Below are 21,760 nucleotides of genomic sequence, written 5' to 3'. Positions count from 1 at the left end.
TATGTTTTAGGAGCTTTCATTAATCATCCTCATCATTAATCCATTAACTAAACAATGATTTTATAGAACATGTTCATTTGGGTAAATGCTGTCTGGACACCGTCTTGATCCCAGTGTTTGTGAACACTGTATAGCTTTACAGCAGATGACTATTCTTTTAGTCAACTATCTCAAATCTGAAAATCATGATGGAAAAACTGAAATGTGCCGTTTGTTCCACAAAGTGTGCTGCTCAGCTGCTTCCTGTGTGGATTTGAACATTGTTTCATCCCAAAGGGACCACTGCACTTTAAAAAAGAAACAAAGAGTGGCTTTATGCTCACAGTTCTTCTGTCACACACTCACACACAACATGTTTGACTAGATGGAGCTCACTGGAAGATGGGTTTCAGAGCATACAAAGTCTGGAAACCTTCACGTACAAGCCTATTTATTGACTTCAGTTACTTCACAGTTACACACAGGTGATCTTGACACAGGTTTTAATGTGCCTTTAACTGGTGATACTTCAGGCGTGTGTTGCAGAAAAAGGAAACATACTGTATGCAATCCGTTATTTTGTCTATATGACAGATTACCTTCCATTTCCTGCACACATGGCTGCATTTTACATTTTACAGGGCCATCCAGATAGTTTACTACAATTATCATGATACTCTGTTCCCTTTATTGTCCAGGAAACCAGTGGTTGGTATGTGTTCTCTTTGTAGTACATACATTATTCTTTTTGTTAGTTGTGCCTAAAAGGGACTAGTGATCTAAAACTAGGATGTTGACAGACATTGATTAAAACAATCTGAAAGCAGAAGTTCCCTAGTGAACATGTTAGGTGGCACAGTGTATAAGTCCTTTATACAAGTAGACAGATACATACAGTCTAAAGAACAGGTGATCCGTCACCTCTGTGACAGGTGTTCAGTCATCAGCCCACCGTCCCCACAGCTGATCAGCTGTCATGATCAGAAGTGATGTACCACCTCAGTGACTGCCGGTTTCAACTGGCTATCAGTTCATGTCAGGGGGTATGAGTGTTGTGGGGGTAGATGGACCAGCTTGGTTGAGAGACTATCAAAAACAGAAAGAGAGAAAGTCAGCACTTTACATGTATTGTTCTTCTGTTATTGTCCTGCTGGAGGTGTCTTAAAGGTAAACCTTGTCACACAGTACTCAGTACTACTGTTTATTTATTTGGATGCATATCATTGGACGTATTATAAGAAGTAGATAACATGAAAACACTACAATACAATACACATAATACTCCTATGAAAGCTGTTCAGTGGTTTTCCAGTTCCAGTTCCACAGATGATCCTGCTCACTCACAACCTCCTTGTCACCTATACATCAACAGTTCAGATAAAAGCAAAATGATCCTGCAGTTCTTCTAAAAGACTGAAACTGAATCATCAACTTCTGATTAAAAAAAGTTAATTGAGTGAGTTTATGATGCTCAGAAAAATTGATTCATTGTTTTTTTTATACCTGGAACATGGTCCCCAAGCACTGTTAGGAAAGTTAGGATAAAATAAAATAATTCTTCTAGACTCCAAATGATATTGAACCTAATAGATCCAATAAAGACACTATGCTTCACAGTCCAGCACAGCTCCTGAAGGCTTAGTGTGAACCATCATTCATTATGAGAAGAATAAAGCAAAGCAGCTAGATTTGCTGGAGAGAACCTTCTAGTTTTTAAGAGTTGAGGACATAATGTTTCCTGTCCAAAAACTATTAAAACACATCACTGCTGATGTCTGAGTTATGAAACACAGTTCCAGAAGTCTCTGGGAGATTTGTTAACCAAAGCAACACATTTTGGATGACAGTTAGTTTGGTGACGTGTAAAGGCCAATTCAATTGGAGAGGGGGTGAAAGGCTCGGTCACTGTTGGACTTACCGTAGAAACCGTACCGTAATCAGAGATTAGAACTATGATTTGAAATGTTCTACACCACTGCTGAGTCAGCATGTATTTTATTGGAGCAGTTGTTTGATACGAGCTATAAAAGCAGCCTTCACACTGCCCCACAGTGCGTCTTAACTTTGAACAATGTGTAAGGATGTTTTGTTGTGCTGAACTGCTTTAACTCTGATTTTACTGCAGTTTCAAACCTGGATTGCTAAACATACTTTAGTCATAGCTTTCAAAGCAAAAGCTGAAAAGGAAGAAATGGCTTCAAGACATGCACATCTGTGTGTTGTGTCTGGGCACAATATTTTGGGTAATTTATACTTCAGAACCATTTCTTCACTGCCAGCGTTTACTAGGAATGTTTTTTAATGTGGTGTAAAGCTATGGATACATTAAGAAGGCTGGATATTGCACCATTTCTCATTCTTCAACCCTATTTTACTCAGTCATCACTTGTAATGTAAAAAATAGGAACAGGCGTGTGCAGACCGGGCCAGAGCAGAAAACACTACTGCTCATTTTCAGTGGTCCACAAAATGAGGAAGCATGAACATTTTGGTTTTTTGTGCAGACTAAGCAATTTTCAATCAAGTGACTGAGAGCCATCGTTAAGAATGGCAGCTCTTAATATAAAGAAAGGGTTCCCAACTCCAGTCCTCAAGGATCACTGCCCTGCTTTTTTTTCCATCTATCTGTGCCTTACCCCCTGCTGATTACCTGGACAAGGTAGATTCTATAAGTCAGCAACTGGGAGATACTAATTCACTTTGTATTCCCATAATCCACCCTGATCTGAGATGGTATCTTCAGCTTCTGTCGTACAGGTAGGTGTTAGTGTTTGAGTCTGATGAAGTGTTGAAGTCTTACAGCATACTGTCCGAAGCCGCGTCTCTGTCTGTAGAGCAGGAAGCAGAGGATGCCAGAGATGACTGTCTGGGCCAGAGTGAAGAGAAGCAGGGACGACTTCACTCCTCTGCTTGTTTTCTGTGGTAAAACCAGACCAACGGTTAAAACATAGCTTTTAATAAGTGAAAATGGTTGACGGAATTGGAACAATCTGACTAAATTGAAGCAGTGAGTGTTAAACTGCCAATGAGCTACAAAAGGTCTCTGACAGTCTTTGGAAATCTACGTTTAAAATTCTTCCAGTGTCATGAGTCTCTTTCAGAGCAACATCTGACAGTTCTGGCAGTTTTACCTGAAGCCCTAATGGTACATTGTGGAGTTAACAAGCAGACTGCCCAGTTCTCCAGCAACATTTGTCCACTTTACATGGAGCATGTGCACAGTGGGGTACGCAGTAATTCAGGATAGCAGGATAGTCAACTGAGCTAAATGGAATTTGATGTGTTTCACTGCTGCAGATCAGACTAAAGGCCTCTAAACAACGGAAACCGCAGAAACAAACCAGAAAAGAGGATGTGTGCACTACAACCAACTGATTCCTGATGTCTGAATGTCCAAGATATTGCACAAGTTGTGTCTCCAGTAAAGGGTGGCATCGTTTGGTCTATCTATCTATCTATCTATCTGTCTATCTATCTATCTATCTATCTATCTATCTATCTATCTATCTATCTATCTATCTATCTGTCTATCTATCTATCTGTCTATCTATCTATCTATCTATTGTTTTTTTTACACAAGGAAAATAAAACTCATTTTCTCAAAGACAAAACCATAGAACATCTATGGATACTTACATGCCAACAACAGTCTTCAAGAAATGTTTTTATCTGTGCATGGCAGTTCATGGACAGATGTTTTCAGTAATATTCAAATTATTTAAAAGTACTGAAACTGAAATGTGTCATTTGTGGTCAGTTGTATCCTATTGCTTTCTCTCAATGTGACTGTAGAACTTGATGGAGTGCCCTGTGAAAAAAGCTGAGCTGATAGGGCCTAGCTCGGAAAGGCATTTACCTCACTGTCCCAAAATTCACCAACCAAGCCATGAAATCCAAGAAACTCTCTGTATAGCTCCACAGTAACATTTTGTGGTGAAAAATAGACCAGGACAAGGGTATCAATTATTTCTAAAGCTCTGTGTTATCTGTCTGGCCAGACTGGATAATATGGACAGTAAGGACCTTGGTCAGGGAGGCGTCCAATAACCCAATGATCTACATTCACTTCAATCTACATTCAGACCTCAAGGTTCTTTAGGGCCTCAATTAGACCTTTATGGGAGGTTCTTCAAGATAACATGCTCCAGAGTGCATGAGAGCCGAGACTTGTATAAGGGGTTCACTTTTCAGTATGACCTGAACAATTCTAAACAAAGAGCCAAGACGACAGTGGAGTGGCTTCAGCAGCAGATTGTCCTTGACTGAACAAACCAGAGCACAGACCAAAAAACCATAGTACATAGATACAGTCTGAATCTGCTGGGAAGAATGACATTAATGCTAGAGGGACTGGTTGCATGCCTGTTTTTAATTAATTTATTAACTTTACTAACTAATTAGTAACTTTTTTTATGTTTATGGTTCAGTTGCTTCAAGCCAAAAGAGTGGGGATTCTAAGACCTTTCTCTTTATAGTGCTGACATGAACAGAAACTGGCACCAACCATTGCGTAGTACTTCTCGTTACAGCGGCTTGTTTGGTCCTTGTTCGCACAGTCCACCTCAGGATTCCTTTCCATGTCCACAGCGTAGATGCTCACAGCCACTAATGCCACCACAGTGGACACCACGCTCACCAGCAAACACACCTGCAGCTGCAAACAACCACAACAAACACAACATTAATTCTATCTGACTGTAGCTCATTGTATGTGTGTATGTATGTGTATGTGTAGCTGCTCTACTCACATTCTTCATGGTGCAGTGTTTGTCCAAGATAATAGCGATCACCCCCGCTGTGATGAACTGGAAGCACGCACACACACACACACACACACACAGAGGAGAGAGGATGATCCCAGACAAATACAACATTACTTCAAAATATGAAGACACACACACACACACACACACACACATACACAGACTTACTGTCAGGCCACTCCACCAGGGGGTTCCCACGGCAATCACCTCAGTCAACTCCATGAAGTGCAGAGGAATGGAGTAGGACATGACCATCAGTCCCAGCATCACCTGACTCACCTGACACACACACAAATACATACACACACATTTGTATTTTATGACCTTGTCTGGACTTCCCATTGACTGAAGATGGAGACGCACGAAGCCGGACCCAAACCACTAGTACTGCCAAGCGTCTTATTCGCCCTCATCTGCAGTTAACTGCACCTCAAAGACTACAACCAATGACCAGCTAGTGTGTATGCTCTGAGCCTGCCTGACAGGAAATAACTCTTCAAACCTGCCGGTGGTGGTTTTGTGTATTTGTAAATCAAAAATGGAAAGTAAAATGCATACTGTACCATAATCAACATCAGCATAAATAGCTAATAGCTAATTCTAATCAATAATAACTGAACAATTCTGATATGAGATAATAAATGGCACTGGTGTTAACAGGCTTGGTGTTTCCCACATGATGGATGACTGTCTGCTTGGTGTGACTTGCATAATCTTAAGTCACACTTTCAAAAGAACATTATAATATTATTATTATTAGCATATTATTAGTGATTCCTTTTGCTTTCAACCACATCTCACAGTGTTAATGTATTTTTCTCATGTCTTATATTTTGTCAAACCAGCTAATCTTCGTCATCCACCTCAGCCCACAGTGTCATGATTTCATAAGTGTTGATGCGATGATGTGGTGGGCTAAAGCTACTACAGTTTTTAAACATATGTGGTGCTAAAATAACTGTATAAGATGACTACACAAATACACACAGACACACATAACACACACAACAAGTTTCAAGTTTAGACTAACCCCTAGACTTTTGGGCTCTCCTCTCTGGACGGCATCGCGCAGCATTTGTTGTCTGTCAGTTAGTTTGACCACATTCGTATCTTCCAGCACCTGCACAGTGAGATCCCTGGTAACTGCCACCGCCATCGCCTAGAGAAGATTTTCAGTTCAGAAGATTTCACCTCTCATTTCATGCTATGGATGTTGTAGTTGTGGTCGAACATGCTCTAGGACCATTAATACTATTCATATACAGCACATGAAGTCTGAAAACTAGGACTAAATGACGCAAGTTAAAAATCAGACTTATCCTTTGCATCATTCTGTATGTTTTAAAAAGTTTTTTCTTTTTTATTTTGTATAAATGTCCCCACAACACTTCTTGAAACTTGACAGCCCCTGACCATCATCCGGACATTCCAGCAACACCAACATACATTCCCTGTACCCTTTGTTAGGTACACCTGTATAATATAATGTAATTTAACACAGCAGCTCTGCCATAAATTCTACTTTTACAAGTTTATAATTTCTCAGTTTTTGTGAAAACTGTCAGAAAGGTGTTGCAGGAATTTCTTTTGAAAAACACCTTGAGGGAATTTAGTTTGAAGTTGGCACAGCTATACATTTGGAAAATGAAATAGGACAAAAATGCACCAATCTTTTTGGTGATCAAAGGTCAAAGACCTCCATTTGGTCCATCTTTACAGGAATGCCATGAAAGAATTTGGTCAAAAGGCACAATCATCCACTCAGGCTGAATGATCAACTGATTAGACTTTGGTGTTCAAAGTCAAAGGCCAAGGTAATTGTGACCACAAGTACGGAAATTCTTGTGTGAAAGTCAGGCACATATTGAGATGCATGTTTAACATGTTTATCAAGTTAGCCACGAATGTCATGCATAACATATTAGAACATGAGTCTGGACAGACATGCATCTAAACTACAACTTCACTGATTGGCAGAGGTATACAACCGCAATACTGTAACTGTAGTTTATAGCTATTTTGCAGCATCCATCAGAGATTAACAGTTAATGTACTGTGTGTTGTATGTGGTAAACTTTAGATGGATGTCACTTTAAAATAAATCTCTTAGATGAAGCAGCTTTTTTTTAACAGATCTTTATCCACATGAAGACATGATTACAGACTTGATAACCATCACCTAGCCCGACTGAACATGCTGAACATGCTGGCAAAAACCACAACTAAAACATGTTCACACAGACTCATTTAAGATTTTGGACACTTAGAGACAGAGAGGTTAGGAACCATACTTGTCCCTTCAATGTAATAAAATACACATGTATGTCATTTTCAAGTCTGTAACTCACTCTGTACAGATATGAGTGGCAGCCAGTGGCTGCATGGAACATGAGGAAAAGTAAACCCAGAAACCCCAAACTGTAAATGTTGGTCTTATTAGAGTGAGGGTGCAGTCATCTTCAATTAGGTGCATGTCATTACCAAACCAGGACCTACTTTTGGTTTGCATTTTTCCTGAGCTTGTTCATCTGTCAGGGTGGCATGGAGGCCTCTGACAGTTGAATGTATATATACTATCACAGCAGACAGGACACAACAGATTTTTATAACAGAAAACATAACACATTGTTCTTGTATGTTTTTCAGTTGGTGCTGTTTATTTCCCTGATCAGTGAATACCAGTGTTACATGTTACTATCACACATGTGAATCATATCCCAACATTCAGTTTTGGCAGTGGGCTGATCCAGTGGTACAGCACTATTGCACAACAATGAAATCAAACAGAGTTTCTAATCCAAAGCAGGTCACAGCCAGACACAGACCGATTATACTCGGGCAGAAAACAGACAGTTACTATTGTGGGCCCCATTTGTACCATGTCCCACCTTGGCCTGAATCCAGCCAGAGCTTTAAGTAGCGTTATTGCTGCACGATCAACATGAGGAGTCTGAAAAGCAGTCTGACACAAAAAGTGGACCGAACAAGATCCTTTACTTTTACGCACACATTACGCATTGCGTAAGCGTCTCACTCACCAGGCTGGTGTCAGTTATTAGAAAGCACAAGTGTTCCTACCTTTGTGTCTTCAGTCCTCCTTTCTGAGATGAGGCTTATGTCGGCTTTTACTGCGCCTCCCTGCCTCGTCCTTCTTGCAGGGGATGATTATTAGAGAGACGTTAGGGTGAGAGAGACTGTTCCTAGTCTCTGGATGAGAGCCAGTAGAGCTCCTCCTTCGCTTCCTTTGGTGTTTTGTCCACTCCTGAAAACATTTTTGTTAACGGGTATTGCACCGTTAAATGTTCATTCTAAGGACGGCAGGAATATTCTCCCGTGAACCGCTACGACTCGTCTTAACTCGTTAACTTTCAGCCGAGGTAAGTGACCCGCTGCTCTGTGGGACATTATAGTGATGAGTTCAAGTTCTGCGTGTCGGACACTGAGCTTGATTTAACCAATAGTTAATAGATAGTCAGTCAGTGTGAAGACACTGATACAGTGTTGTATTATCACTCTGCCTGACCAGGTCTTTAGTCACGGTTCACTATTTGACTGTTTGTATTTACTTTTATTCTGTTATATAACAGTCCAGCATTTTATTTGCACATATATGAGGTTAAGAAACCTGTGTCTGTGTGAGGGTTTGTCCTCTGATAGTCTAAGTTTTTGGTTCTGATTGCTCAAGCATCCCTCACAAATAGGGGGGCAAAACATTAGAAACACCTTGCAATGTAATACAGTCCTGTGCCACTCTACCACCCACTATGACCTTAATAATAAACATGTAGTAGAATCATCACCTTTCTAACAGTTTCATCAAAAACTGGAGAAAGAAGATTCAGAGGCAGAGCTGCTGTATCAGATGCATTAGACTGTAATGTGTGTGCCCAATAAAGTGAGTGTAGTCATAAAGTAAAGGTAGTGTCTTAGTGTTTTACCCAAAACCCAAGGCAAGACCATCCTTCACAGAAGTCTATTACAGGACCATCACACCCTTTTATTGAAAACCTATTGGTGATTGGCTGCAGCTAATCACACTGATCTGATACTGCATCACAACACCAGCACAATTTAGTACTAAAATACACTGATAACATTAAAACAGAACTAAGATAAGACATCCACATTTTTCAGATCCATCACCTAGATCAGCAGATCTCAGTGACAAAGAATCATATGTAATAATAATTTAGTTATTCATTTGACAAAAAGATAGACTTTAGTGGTAACTGTGTGTTCTTAGAACTTTAGAATAGAATAGAAGTGCATATAGAACATTCACCCCCCTCTTAAGCAACTAAAGGAAAAACTTCCTTTAATAGAAGAAAGAACCTGGCTCAGGGTGGGTGGCCATCTGCCTCGACCGGTTGAGGGGAGAGGAAAGAGGAGAGAGAAAAGAACAGCTGACAACAAAAATGTCTCTAAAACCCAGGTTTCCTTTGTTCCTCTTTCCAGTTGTCTTTTCCTTTTCATCCCTCCATGTATCTTTATTGGAAGAGACCCGAGACCCAAGGAAAAGACACAAGGGAGGGAAACGTGGATGCAATTAAGAGAATTGGGATGTAACCAAGAAAAAAACAGGAAGAGTCTCTGGAAGATGAGACTGAGAGAGATCAGGCCAGAGAGAAGAAAGTTAAACAGCAATATACAAAGCAGTAGGGACAGAAGACCTTTTTCTTGTTCCATACAAGGGATAATGATGCATGTCCTAATCAGTTTAAGCTGGCTCACCACACACATGATCAGTCTGACCCTTAATAAGAGCTTTCAAACTAAACTGGTGCCTGAGTTTTAAATGGCTGGAATACTCATACTCATAGATTCTGATTCATCCAGGTGACGTTATCTGGAAGTTGACTCATGGCAACTGGACTTCTATTCAATTCAATTCAGTTTTATTTGTATAGCGCCAATTCACAACATAAGTTATCTCAAGGCACTTTACAGTGTAAGGTTTAAGACCTTACACAGAATATTTATACAAAAAAAAAAATTATAGAGAAAACCCAACAATCCCATTTGAGCAAGCTTTAGGCAACAGTGGAGAGGAAAAAACCTCCAGCAGAACCAGGCTCATGGTGGGGGGCCATCTGCCTCGACCGGTTGGGGTGAGGGGAAAGAGAAGAGACAAAAGAACAGCAGGCAATAAGACAGCAACAAGCAGCAACAACATTAAGCAGGTCAACTGGATTCTGGAGATGTAGAGCTCCAGGCCGAGGATACCTGCAGAAAAGTACAGGGAGAGGGAGACAGAGAGGAGGAAACACAACTACAGGAGAGAGAAAACACAAAGTTAATGACATGCAATGGTGGCATTTGCATTGATAAAGGAGAGAGGAGAGGAGCTCAGTTTGTCAGTAGAGTTACCTCAGCAGACTAAGAGATGGTTCAGAGTCACCTGATCCATCTCTAACTATAAGCTTTATAAAAAAGGAAAGTTTTAAAGTCTAGTCTTAAATGTAGAGAGGGTGTCTGCCTCCCGAACCTGAACTGGGAGCTGGTTCCACAGGAGAGGGGCTTGGTAGCTAAAGGCTCTGCCTCCCATTCTACATATGGAAACTCTAGGAACCACAAGTAAACCTGCAGTCTGAGAACGGAGAGTTCTGCTTGGAAAATATGGAACTATGAGTTCTTTAAGATAAGATGGAGCCTGATTATTAAGTGATTCATAAGTGAGGAGAAGAATTTTAAAATCAATTCTTGATTTTACAGGGAGCCAATGGAGAGAAGCTTACGTAGGAGAAATATGATCTCTCTTGCTAAGTTCCAGTCAGGACTCTGGCTGCAGCATTTTGGATTAACTGGAGGCTTTTTAATGAGTTATTGGGACATCCTATTAATAATGAATTACAATAGTCCAGTCTGGAAGTAACAAATGTATGGACTAGGTTTTCAGCATCACTTTAGGACAGGATGCTCCTAATTTTAACAATGTTTCTCAGGTGAAATAAGGCAGTTCTAGAGATTTCTTTGATGTATGAAGTGAAGGAGATATCCTGATCAAAGATAACTCAGAGATTTCTTACAGTATTACTTGAGGCCAGAACGAAGTCATCAAGGGTGAGAATGTGATTAGACATAGTATCTCTGAGATTTTTAGGCACAAACAGTAAGCTCTGTGTTGTCTGGATTTAGGAGAAGGAAATTGGAGGACATCCAGGCATTTATGTCTTTTAAGCATGCTTGAAGTCTGACTAATTGATTAGTTTCTCCTGGTTTCTTAAATAAGTATAGCTGGGTATCATCTGCATAACAATGGAAATTTATAGAGTGTTTCCTAATAATATTGCCTAAAGGGGACATATATAAAGTGAAAAGAATCTGTCCAAGCACAGATCCCTGTGGAACTCAATAGCTAACTTTGCTGTGCATGGAAGATTCATCATTAACATGTACAAACTTAAATCTATCTGATACGAATTCCACGGATTTGTGAAATGTACCATGGAGTTAACTTCCTCTGACTCACTAGCTACTTTTTCAGAGGAGCAACAGTATCAAGTCTTGTTCCGAGAAAAGCACCAGTACTATTAATAAGATAGTCCACTTGTGCTGGAGTAACGTTGAAATAACTTCCTCTGTGTTGGTACATGGCTCTGAAATAAAAGATGGAATCAGTTCCTGAAATTTGTCAACAGCATTTTCACATAAACATCTACTGTAGTGAATCTTAGTTTGGTACTGTAAATTCAAATGTAATTAGAAAATGGTCAGATAAAAGAGGGTTTTGGGGAAAAACTATTAACTGATCAACTTCCACACCGTATGTCAGAATAAGATCAAGGGTGTGGTTAAAACAGTGAGTGGGTTTATTTACATTTTGGGTAAAACCAATGGAGTCTAATAGTGAATTAAATGCAGTGTTGAGGCAGTTATCATCAACATCTACATGGATATTAAAGTCACCCACTATAATGACTTTATCTGCACTAAGAACTAAATCAGATAGAAACTCTGAGAATTCAGTTAAAAACTCAGAGTAAGGGACAGGAGGACGGTACACAATAACAAACAGGACTGGTTTTTGATTTTAGGATCAGAGAGGCTAAGAGTGAGGCTCTCAAATGAATTAAAACTATGTTTAGGTCTGGGGTTGATTAATAAACTCAAAGACCTGGCTTACCTGGCTCAGTAGGAGCATGGGGCAAAGCAGACTTCAGCATCTAGTTTCAATATCAATTGAGAGTTGAGCTCCAGAAAGTGATTGTGAGAGATTGTCATCGTCAAGGTGAGGCGACTATTTAATCCTGAGCTGTTATTCACACAATAGACCACCACAAATTTCTGTCTTTTTTGTTTTCCTTGCAACAGTGGCATGACTAGTACCAGAAATGTCTATGATTAAGTCTCAGCTGAACTTTAGATAGTTTTTTTTTAACAAAAGGAGAGTTGTACACATTGGCCCCTGGGTTCCTGGTGAAATGAGACATTATTGTGAAAAGGAGCCACAGACACAGCAACTAAGACTAATTGTAAGTTAATATAATCTCCCCACTATGGTATTAAGACCAGTTTGAAAAATTACTTTAATTTTTTTTAAAGTGCCCATATACTTTTGAAAAGTTTACTTTTGGTCATGTTTATGACACTCTAGTGCATAGATACACACCAAGTATGTTAGAAGTGCACTCTCTCCTTTTTAAAAAAAAACATTGTTGGGTTTCTGAAGTCCTCAACATGTGCCTGTACACCCTTTTTCAGCATGGGGGTGTATAAGCACATGTTGGGGACTTCAGAAACCTGTTTTTAAGCCCCAAGAGCATATAATATGGGAATATTCCCATTTGATTCATTGAACTGATTCACTTCCAAATGACGAATGAAGCCACAGAAGATGTGAGCTAGATGCCCCATTAAGAGCATCATGTGGAGGAATTAGCAATGATACAATATGGCACAACCCTAGTATGCACCATATCTAAGGCTGTGTAGTGGCAAGAATACGTTACTACGTTACGTAACATGATATAGTTTGCAATACTAAATATTGCCTACATTAAGGGACTGTAAGCAGGGCTTATAATGTACTCTATATGTCTATATTGCCATTTTTTGTATGTTAAATGTCACTTCAATATTCTTGCTACATGTTTTGGGTCTCTTCAGTTCTTTTGAAAGTTGCTTGGTAGCATTGTGTGAAAACGCCTCTAAACCGACCTAGATGATCCCCACGCTTTCGTGTATTTTTGTTCCTATAGTGCATGCAGATTAGTGCCTTTCAGTGCTACGGGCGGTTTGTAAATATATGGGGATAAAATAAAATAATTCTACAGTTTTTACTGGACTCCCCCAAAAACATAATGGAGCCTTCACCAAATCAGAAAATTATAATTTTCCTAACAAGTAAAATCAATTATATAGTGAGAAGTAAGTGAACAAGCGGGAGAAGTGCAGAAGTGGGACATGAGAAAAAGTGGTTGTTTTTACATTAGTGGGGGCTAGATTAGCCTCACTTCTTTGGGGCCTACTGAGTGTATTTCATCATCAACTTACCCCCAGACTCCATTAGCCCCCACTTATTCTGGACTCCCCCTCTTTCCTCTTCCTGACCACATCTGTTTCTCATTGTACAGCATTCCTGCCCTTCCTAAGAGGATTCTGACATGTGGTTTTGATGAACAAACATGCATGCACACACTCTCTTTCGTGTTCCTCTTTTTCTCGGTTTCACTACTTTATTTTATCCTGTTTCGCAATCCACATTCCAAACCGATAGCCTCACTACAGACACACACATGAATGCACTTGCACAAACACAACACACATGCTACTCAGCTTTAATGGCTTCCCACTGTCCTTTGCCTTCTCCAGTGGTGCGTCTCACGATCATGTGGTCTGTCTCTGTTGTTCTTTGGGTCAATTCATGTCTCTTCTTCTACAGTGGGCCTCTCCCACACACTGATCAGTCTGCAGTTTTCAAACATGACATTTTTGCAAGACAATATGTTGCCTTCGCCGCCATGAAACTAAATAATGAACCATTTTATATTTTCCTGAATGTGGGGAACAATGGGGAACTGTTAAATGTGAGTTTGGGTTAATATTTTCAACAGGCATTCATGCAATTTAGAGTCTCCTAAAACGGTCGGAGGAAGCCGGAGTAGCCTGACAGTACCCACAAAAGAAGAACATGCAAACACGACACAGAACACACTTATGTGCTGTCTGGACCCTGTTGTTGCAGCTGAGTTGGCACATAGTCTGATACATTTTCCCACCAACAACTCATTGTCCGTTGCCTCATTTAAATGGACACTGTACACTTTGTGCATGGGACCATAATATTACACGATCACGCAGACAGACTGTCTGGACTGGTTGTTTCCTGAGGTTCGGAGAAGACTAAAATGGAAGGCTAAAATAATATAGATTCCACCTCTGTTTTCTCCGGAAACCATTGTTGGCTTAATGTTGGTATCATGATATTCCTGATTCCTGCTGACAAGGTTTCTTCATACATAGACTTATGTGATACTTTTGATACCACTCATAAAATGTTTCCATTTCCATTTTTTCCCTTTACTAGCAGACCGTAAAGGTGCCCATTGGAGTATTTGACACCCAGGAACACAAGTATTTGAAGCCGTGGGAATGTTGGATTGATGTCTCTTTAATGCCAGAAAGTGACTGTAAAATGTCACTTCACTTCAGTTGTGCCTGACCTCAGCTTCTTGTTTTGCTCTTAGCATGTCTTCTGAGAGGGCCATGGCAGCAGCTGACACTAGGTTACAACGCCCCTATGCCTGGTTTGACCCTGAAGCTGCTGCGGTGAGATCTGGACACCACTCACCACAGATACAACGCAACAATTTAGAAGTCTAATTTTCCATGAAAGATGTGTGTGTAATGCCAGATGTGTCTGTGTCCCAACAGGTGGTGACCATCCTCTTGGGGCTGTTCCAGTTGGTGCTGTGTGTCCCGCTTATTCACACTGATCAGACTCTGCCTAAACTCTTCATACTGCCACTTGTTTTAGGAATTCTAGTAAGTACCTCAGAAGATTCTTATTCCAACAGTCTCAACTATTAGGAGCCTTAATTCTAGTTTTCTAATAAATGTACATATGTGATCATGTACTGTATGTCTGCAGTCCTAGGTCTTCTTATGCTTTCCTTTTTTGTTTGATGCAGACTACTGACACCTGCTGGTAAAGAAAATTATTTCCTTATACACTTTTTGGCCCCATCTAAAACAACATTAGTCAAGTCAGTACTCTATGTTGCTTCTAATGCAGGCCTCATCCGTCAAAGCATTTATATATTGTTTTATATAATATTTTATTTAAAGCTACTAAACCAATGCAATTAATGTCACTGACATATCAAAAACCTTTTGCTTTAGAGCTCCCACAGTGTGGTCCCAGGTAAGCTCGAAAAAATATGTGCAAAATAATGTCAAAAAGCAGTGGCCAAGAAGCTAAAAAACAGCACAGTAAAATAAGTCTGAGCTGTAAAATAATGTAACACCTGTCCAACATGACGTTATACTGTATAGTGGTGAGACTGAAGGTTCACACACTTAGGTTTCCAAAATGCATGGGTTTGCAAAATGTTGATGCTACTTATCGGAGTATCCTCCTCCTAAATAAATAATTTGTAACAAAAGCAAAAAGTGACCAATACCTACTCCTTACTATTTGATGCTGTCTAGCAGCTGGAGTGGGCCTTACACAACCACCTGGTGATTAGACCTGAAACCTTTTGCCAGTGTGAAGGTAGGTTGGATGGATAGGTCAGCACAAGGAGGAGAATGTCCAGTGTGAAACAACTGTCTGCTGCGGTTTTATTAACTACTCATGTGATGCACATGATGTGATGAATGTCTTGAGAAGTTAAGTAAGCAGTCATTTTATCAGTCATTTGCATTTACTGTTTAAACTGATATATGTTGCCAGCTGTCACTAATCAACATTAAGTGTGTGTTGGTTTAATGCTGGTGTCATTACTTAGCTGAAGATTGTTTGTTGAAAAAGACAGTTCACTCTCTAACCAGGATCAAGGAGCTTCTGAAAAATAAAGTGTGTCAGATACATACAGTATTTTTTATTTATAATAATCAGGGATTAATCCAACCAGTATAAAAGCACTTCAGATTGTGATATTATATAAATTTCATTGCGGTGTGGTCTGGAAATCAGCCAGTCCAGAAAAAATAATGAGTGGGTGGAAAACGTTCAGGCTATTGTTAATTAAAACCTTGTGTGTGTTTGTGTGTTTCAGATTGTGGCAGGAGGCTCGTTGACCATAGCCAACGAAAGGAACCCCAATAGACAACTGGTTAGTTAAATATTGTTATACTTTATATATTTCCATTGTAACAGTAAATGTAGTTTGAAACCTTGGTTCTAGCTGACTCTGAAGCTTCATGAGTCAGATAATAAGTCTAATACTAAGTGTTATAAGTGTTGGCAGTAAATTATTATGTAACCTCCACCTATAACAACTCTAATATAAGCAGTTCATCTACACAGTTTAGTCCTTTCATGACATAGTAATTATTCAGAAGTTGTTTCACAATTTGAATAAAATTTCAACCTAATAGCAAAATTGCAAATTTGAAAATGTAATAGAATTAACAATATGAATTAATAAACAATTGCCTGGTAATTTGTGTACTGTTGAGAAAATACGCTCATGAAATGTGTTAATACTTTAAGGCAAATTTCCAACTTTATTGTTCAAGTAACTTAATCAAACTATTATATATATATATATATTATATTTTCAACAAATTGAACAAAAACTATGGTTAATTATTAGAACTTTTTTCTTGTTTTCTCAGAAAGATTTCAGAATTTCTTGACAGTAATTAGTTAAAATGTTACCTGATAGTGTACAATACAAGTGTTTATAGTTATTTCACATCACAATGGAACCTCAGTGTTTCAGAGTCCCACTAGTTGGTCTTGACTGTCCCCCCTTCTGCAGCTTCAAGGTTGTGCCTACAGCAACGTGGCTGGCCTGATAGTGGCACTGCTTGCCTTCTGTCTATACTGCTACAGCCTCAACCCCAACACCAGTGAAAACCATTGCAAGCCTTCTTCTGAGACGGATTACCATTATTATATGTGTCCTGCACAAATCATGGAGGTCAGTGTGATCACATTTTTCTTCTGTTGGCTTTTCTTGGGATGTGGGATGTGACACTGGTCGATATGCCTGTGACCACATCGAAGATGTGCATTGTCAATTCATGTAAACCTAAAGATGTTACGTGTTTCTCGTCTCCTGCAGGCCTACCGCTGGAGTATCGTACTGCTGCTGCTGCTCTATGACATTGCAGCCGTGGTTCTTCACTCCCTCTTGTCATTCTCTGCCCTCAAAACCCTCAAAACAGACTAATACACTTAACAAATACACAAATCACTCACTCACACAAGCCATAAATGTTGAGTAGTGCTACCAAAACACATTTTTAAAAGTGTTACAACCACGGCAAGGAGAAAATAAGTTCTTCTCACCATAGTCAGAATTTGGATTAAATAGTCCAATAAAATCACAACAAAAGTTAAATGAAGGTCTGATGATTGGTTTGCCTTGTTAGTGTGCATTGAATATAATAATAATAGACTCTGAGGTGGGTACAAATACTGTATGTACACAGTGTGTTACTTTCAACGATGTAGATTTTACTGTGTACAGTTTGTTTTCTGTCTAGTTATTTTAGATGTGTATTTTTTTCCTGTGTTATTCTTATATCTATCTATCTATCTATCTATCTATCTATCTATCTATCTATCTATCTATCTATCTATCTATCTATCTATCTATCTATCTGTCTATCTATCTATCTATCTATCTATCTATCTATCTATCTATCTATCTATCTATCTATCTATCTATCTATCTAATTACTTGGGTTCTTACTGCTATAATGAAATAAAAAAATACAGTAGAGGGGTTATGGCAACCCAGTCTCAATGTAATTAAACTGCAATAACAAATATGTCTTAAAAAATAAATAAAATATATGTTGATGCTTAACATATGATTTAAATGTACAATAACAACAGACTTTCTTGTCAAAATATTGATCTACTACATCACATTTTCTTGTCCAATCTACAACTTTTTACTAATTTTTAATGGCTTGGTTCACACTCTTACAACTGTGGAAGTGGAAGAACTTAGTGGAAGATTGAGGCCTGGCCTAATAAAGAAAACTCAGTAACTTCACGCACATTGTCTTTATTCAAATTTAAACAAAAACTTAAGCCTTTGCTGAAGTGTTTTTCTTGCCTAAACCCAATTCCACATGGGACTCAAACCCAGCTCTGTGGATTGTCAGTCCTGCACATCCTACGCCCTCCATCCACCTCAACTATCTTGCAACTTGCTTTCTATTACAGTTTTTCTCAGTCGCTTTAGTACAATTCTCAGATCAGAATTGAAGTTTGCAAATATGTGTGTGCATTTCTCAAAACAATTTGTACAAACAGCAAAACACTATGGATTTCTTGCAAAAGCCTGTAACTTGCTCAAAATCTTTAGTTCATCTCTCAAAACTAAGTCTTTATGTCATTGAACATGTCAGTGCCATCAGAATGTCAAGTCCTTGTGTCATTGTCTGTCTAAGACAGTCAAATTACTTAGTCAAGTTGTCAATATAACTGTGTACTTTAGAGGGAGGTTCTGATGTAAACTATGGCTAAAGTTTTGATGACAATTATTGTAAAATGTAAGTTACACCTTTTTGTTTGATTGCAAAAGACTGGACAAGATTCACATTTACACTTTTATTGTTTATATTGTAATTTGTTGACAGACCATGTCATACGAACATAGAAAAAACCCACTGCAACAGTAACACAAAGGGAAAAAAAAGATAGGACAATATTCTGTACAACAGTACAGGCAGTGCAGTAGGAATTGGTGTGGTCTTCCTACACCTCTTGTCGTTCCTGTATGTTAGGCCACAAATTCTCATCCACATCACAGCAAATATCCTCTCTTGCAATGCAGCGTGGAAAGAATCTTTTAGAGTGTCTTATCCAGCCTCTGCAGGCGTCTGCTGTGATGTCATCACACGCTGCATCCATGGCAGCCAGGAGGGTCATTTGTGTATGTGGCTGGCGATCATAAACTTTCCATCTCCATGCTGAGAAAAATTCCTCAATAGGGTTAAGGAATGGAGAGTAGGGTGAAATGAACTCCATCCGCATCCTGTTGTGGGCTGCAAACCATTGCCTGATGATGTTGGAGTGATGAAAACTCACATTGTCCCAAACTATCACATACGTTGGCAGGTGATCTCCACTCTGACCCCTCTTCTTCAGGGATGAGATCTCTGTAGAGAGTTTCTAGAAAGGTTATAAGATGTTCTGTGTTTTATGGACCTATTATGGGAATATGAGTTAGCACACCATTGTCACAGATGGCAGCACCCGTGGTTATGTTCCCGCCCCGTTGGCCTGGCACATCAACTGTGGCCCTGTGGCCAATGATATTTTGGCCACGCCTTCTGCATTTTGTTAGGTTGAAGCCAGCCTCATCCATGTAGATGAAGCTGTGCGGCTGTTCACTTGCTTCCAGTTCCATCATACGCTATAGACAGAAGACACAAAATGTGTTTTATGAATTACAAGAATTTTCATTTTCAATTCTCCCAACATTTGACTGCACCCTTCTACCAGCCTCAGCCATTGTGAGCCCATGGTTGACAACATGGTCTACAAGTGTGGCTCTTATCTCATCAGGAACACGTACATGTCTTCGGCCTCTTCCTCGGTTTTGCCCCCTAACTCCTCCACCACGCAGCCTCACTCCTCTTCCTCTTCTTCTTCTCTCTGGCTGTTGACCCCGTCCAATTCCTTGTCCTTCCATTGTCAGACATAGAACATTGTGTTGTGCTTCATCCATATACAGTATATACTTGCCCATTGATTGACAATGAGATGCACCTTTGTTAGAGGAAGTCAAGTCACCTGAGAGCAATTTACCAATTCAGGACAGATTTAGAAATACACATATAATGGAGATGCATAGAAATATGTTTGTCACATTATGACAACTTGGTCAACCATTTTGCAGTTAATGACTTATACGATGAACTAATGACTAGGTGTTTTGAGGAGTAAGACTATTGCACAGTGAACTATATAATACATTTTGATCAACATGACATAAACAATTGATAATGTAGGAAAGAGCAGAGAATTGTACATAATCATTTGCATGGATGTACCAAAGCAATTGCAACTTGTTCAAAGAAGTGAGAAACTGCTTATATGATGTGCACAAGTGACATCATGATGTGACAATTGAACAAATAGTTTTGAGAATTTCATTCTGATCTGAGAATTGTACTAAAGCGACTGAGAAAAACTGTAATAAATATTGCGCTTTCATTCACAAAAATCCCTCGCCTCACAATATGATTATGTTTGCTACGCAAACATAGTTGCAGTTTAGTTGCACAAAAACAAAACAAAACCAGATGAATAAACAGACCCACAAGACTAATTTGTACTAACAGTAGAAATCAGTGTGCAACTCAGGTAACAAGCTATTGTACCACTATCTTAATAACATCATACAATAGCAGTGACTAAACTTTCCATGGCTACATATTGATACCAAAACCATTCTTGTAAAATAAAGGCAGATTACATACTTACTACAACAACAAAAATAAATAAATAAAAACAATCCAAGGTACACTCTCCCTTGAGCAGCACTTTCAAGAATCAAGATTCAAGATTAAAAAAACTTTATTAATTAAATTGTTTTGCCTTATTACAGTTGTTCTCAACACAGAAAGAAAGAAAGGGAACCACAACCAGGATAGATCCACACCAACATAAATACACAATAACAACAACACAGAGAACTCAATATATATACACAATATGTGAGATGAATGAAAGTGGGTCAATAGGTAAAGTCAATGGTGGAAATTAGAAATTATAAAACCAGTTCCCCCACCCCTTCCAGAAGGAGGAGGAATTGTAAAGATTGATGGCCACAGGTAGAGCAGACCTCCTGTGGCTGAACGTGCTCCTCTGTCCAGCCAACACACTGTGTAGTAGTTGAGAGAGGTTGGGATTGAGAGGAGATTGAACAGCATCCTCCTCTCAGCCACAACACGTAGAGGGTCCAGCTCCACCCCCAGAACAGAGCCAGCCCTCCTGATCAGTCTGTTCAGTCTGTTAGTGTGTGCCATCTTCATGTTGCTGCCCCAGCAGACCACAGCATGGAAGATGACACTGGAACCACAGACTCATAAAACATCCTCAGCATGGTGCTGCAGACGTTGAAGGACCTTAGTCTCCTCAGAAAGTGCATCCGGCGCTGAGACTTTATTTATAATGCTGCTGAGTTGTTAGTCCAGTCCAGTTAATTAAGTGGAATGGAATTATGGCATTAGAAATCTCCAGCACATTTAGTGCTGGAGATTTCACTACAGTCATCACAACATCCATCCACATAAGGGTCAAAATAGTGTGGTAGCCAGCTGTCATTGGGCGAGGGGCAAGGTACACCCTGAACAGGTCTCTAGTCTATCACAGGCCGATTAAACTGACATGCATCTTTGGATGGTGTGTGAAAGCCGGAGTACCCATAGAGAACCACACAGGCACAGGGAGAACATGCCAACTCCTCACAGAAAGGCCCCTGGCTGACCGGTGGATCCTAACCACTAGACCACTGTGCTGCCCCTCATCCAAACATGCAAAATATTATAAAAGTGATAGGATTAGATTTTAGATTTAAATATCCATCTAGTTATCAACAATGGGACAGGAAAATGTATTTGTAATGATGGTGTGTCTTTAAACTCAGTGGAGTTGGATTGATTGAGCCAGTTTAGGGACAGAAATTAAAACCCTCTGTTAAAGAAAGACAAACCCACAATGGAAATAACTTGAAACTGTAAAGTAAAATAAGTAGTAAGTAAAGTAAAATAAAAATGTACTAAAAATTAACTAGTGAAAATCACACATTTCTTTTGAATTGTTGGTTCTACAGAAGTTTTTTACAAAACAAACTATTGAAACTGGCCTACACAAAAATGATGGC

The 21,760-nt window shown here is 39.4% G+C and overlaps 2 protein-coding genes across 2 annotated transcripts; one reads left to right on the top strand and one right to left on the bottom strand.

Moving 5' to 3' along the window:
• Positions 1–409: 409 nt before the first annotated feature.
• On the bottom strand, positions 410–7,967 carry tmem176 (transmembrane protein 176). Its single transcript, XM_026359519.1, has 7 exons — positions 7,821–7,967; positions 5,773–5,901; positions 4,911–5,021; positions 4,728–4,784; positions 4,484–4,633; positions 2,780–2,896; positions 410–1,065 (listed from the first exon to the last, which is right to left on the bottom strand). Exons 2-7 carry the CDS (start codon positions 5,896–5,898, stop codon positions 1,006–1,008), a joined length of 621 nt encoding a protein of 206 aa, XP_026215304.1. The 5' UTR covers positions 5,899–5,901; positions 7,821–7,967; the 3' UTR covers positions 410–1,005.
• A 17-nt stretch (positions 7,968–7,984) lies between these two features.
• si:dkey-9i23.16 (uncharacterized protein LOC571915 homolog) lies at positions 7,985–17,484 on the top strand. The gene is made up of 6 exons (XM_033325968.1): positions 7,985–8,119; positions 14,429–14,510; positions 14,616–14,726; positions 15,962–16,018; positions 16,670–16,831; positions 16,976–17,484. The coding sequence occupies exons 2-6, from the start codon at positions 14,430–14,432 to the stop codon at positions 17,081–17,083; spliced, it is 519 nt and encodes a 172-aa protein (XP_033181859.1). The 5' UTR covers positions 7,985–8,119; position 14,429; the 3' UTR covers positions 17,084–17,484.
• The last annotated feature ends 4,276 nt before the right edge of the window (positions 17,485–21,760 follow it).

Source organism: Anabas testudineus, chromosome 1 (assembly GCF_900324465.2).
Source record: "Anabas testudineus chromosome 1, fAnaTes1.2, whole genome shotgun sequence".
NCBI lineage: Eukaryota > Metazoa > Chordata > Actinopteri > Anabantiformes > Anabantidae > Anabas > Anabas testudineus.
Note: the sequence above shows the minus strand (reverse complement) of the source record. Positions and strands in the feature narration are given on the sequence as shown.

Excerpts from the sequence above, each read along its gene's own strand:
- tmem176 (XM_026359519.1), bottom strand. The coding sequence starts at position 5,898 with ATGGCGGTGGCAGTTACCAGGGATCTCACTGTGCAGGTGCTGGAAGAT. Across the intron at positions 5,022-5,772 it reads GAGAGCCCAAAAGTCTAGGG|GTGAGTCAGGTGATGCTGGG; the intron begins GTTAGTCTAAAC and ends TGTGTGTGTCAG. Across the intron at positions 4,785-4,910 it reads CCTGGTGGAGTGGCCTGACA|TTCATCACAGCGGGGGTGAT; the intron begins GTAAGTCTGTGT and ends GCGTGCTTCCAG.
- si:dkey-9i23.16 (XM_033325968.1), top strand. The coding sequence starts at position 14,430 with ATGTCTTCTGAGAGGGCCATGGCAGCAGCTGACACTAGGTTACAACGC. Across the intron at positions 16,019-16,669 it reads GGAACCCCAATAGACAACTG|CTTCAAGGTTGTGCCTACAG; the intron begins GTTAGTTAAATA and ends CCCCTTCTGCAG. Across the intron at positions 16,832-16,975 it reads GTCCTGCACAAATCATGGAG|GCCTACCGCTGGAGTATCGT; the intron begins GTCAGTGTGATC and ends CGTCTCCTGCAG.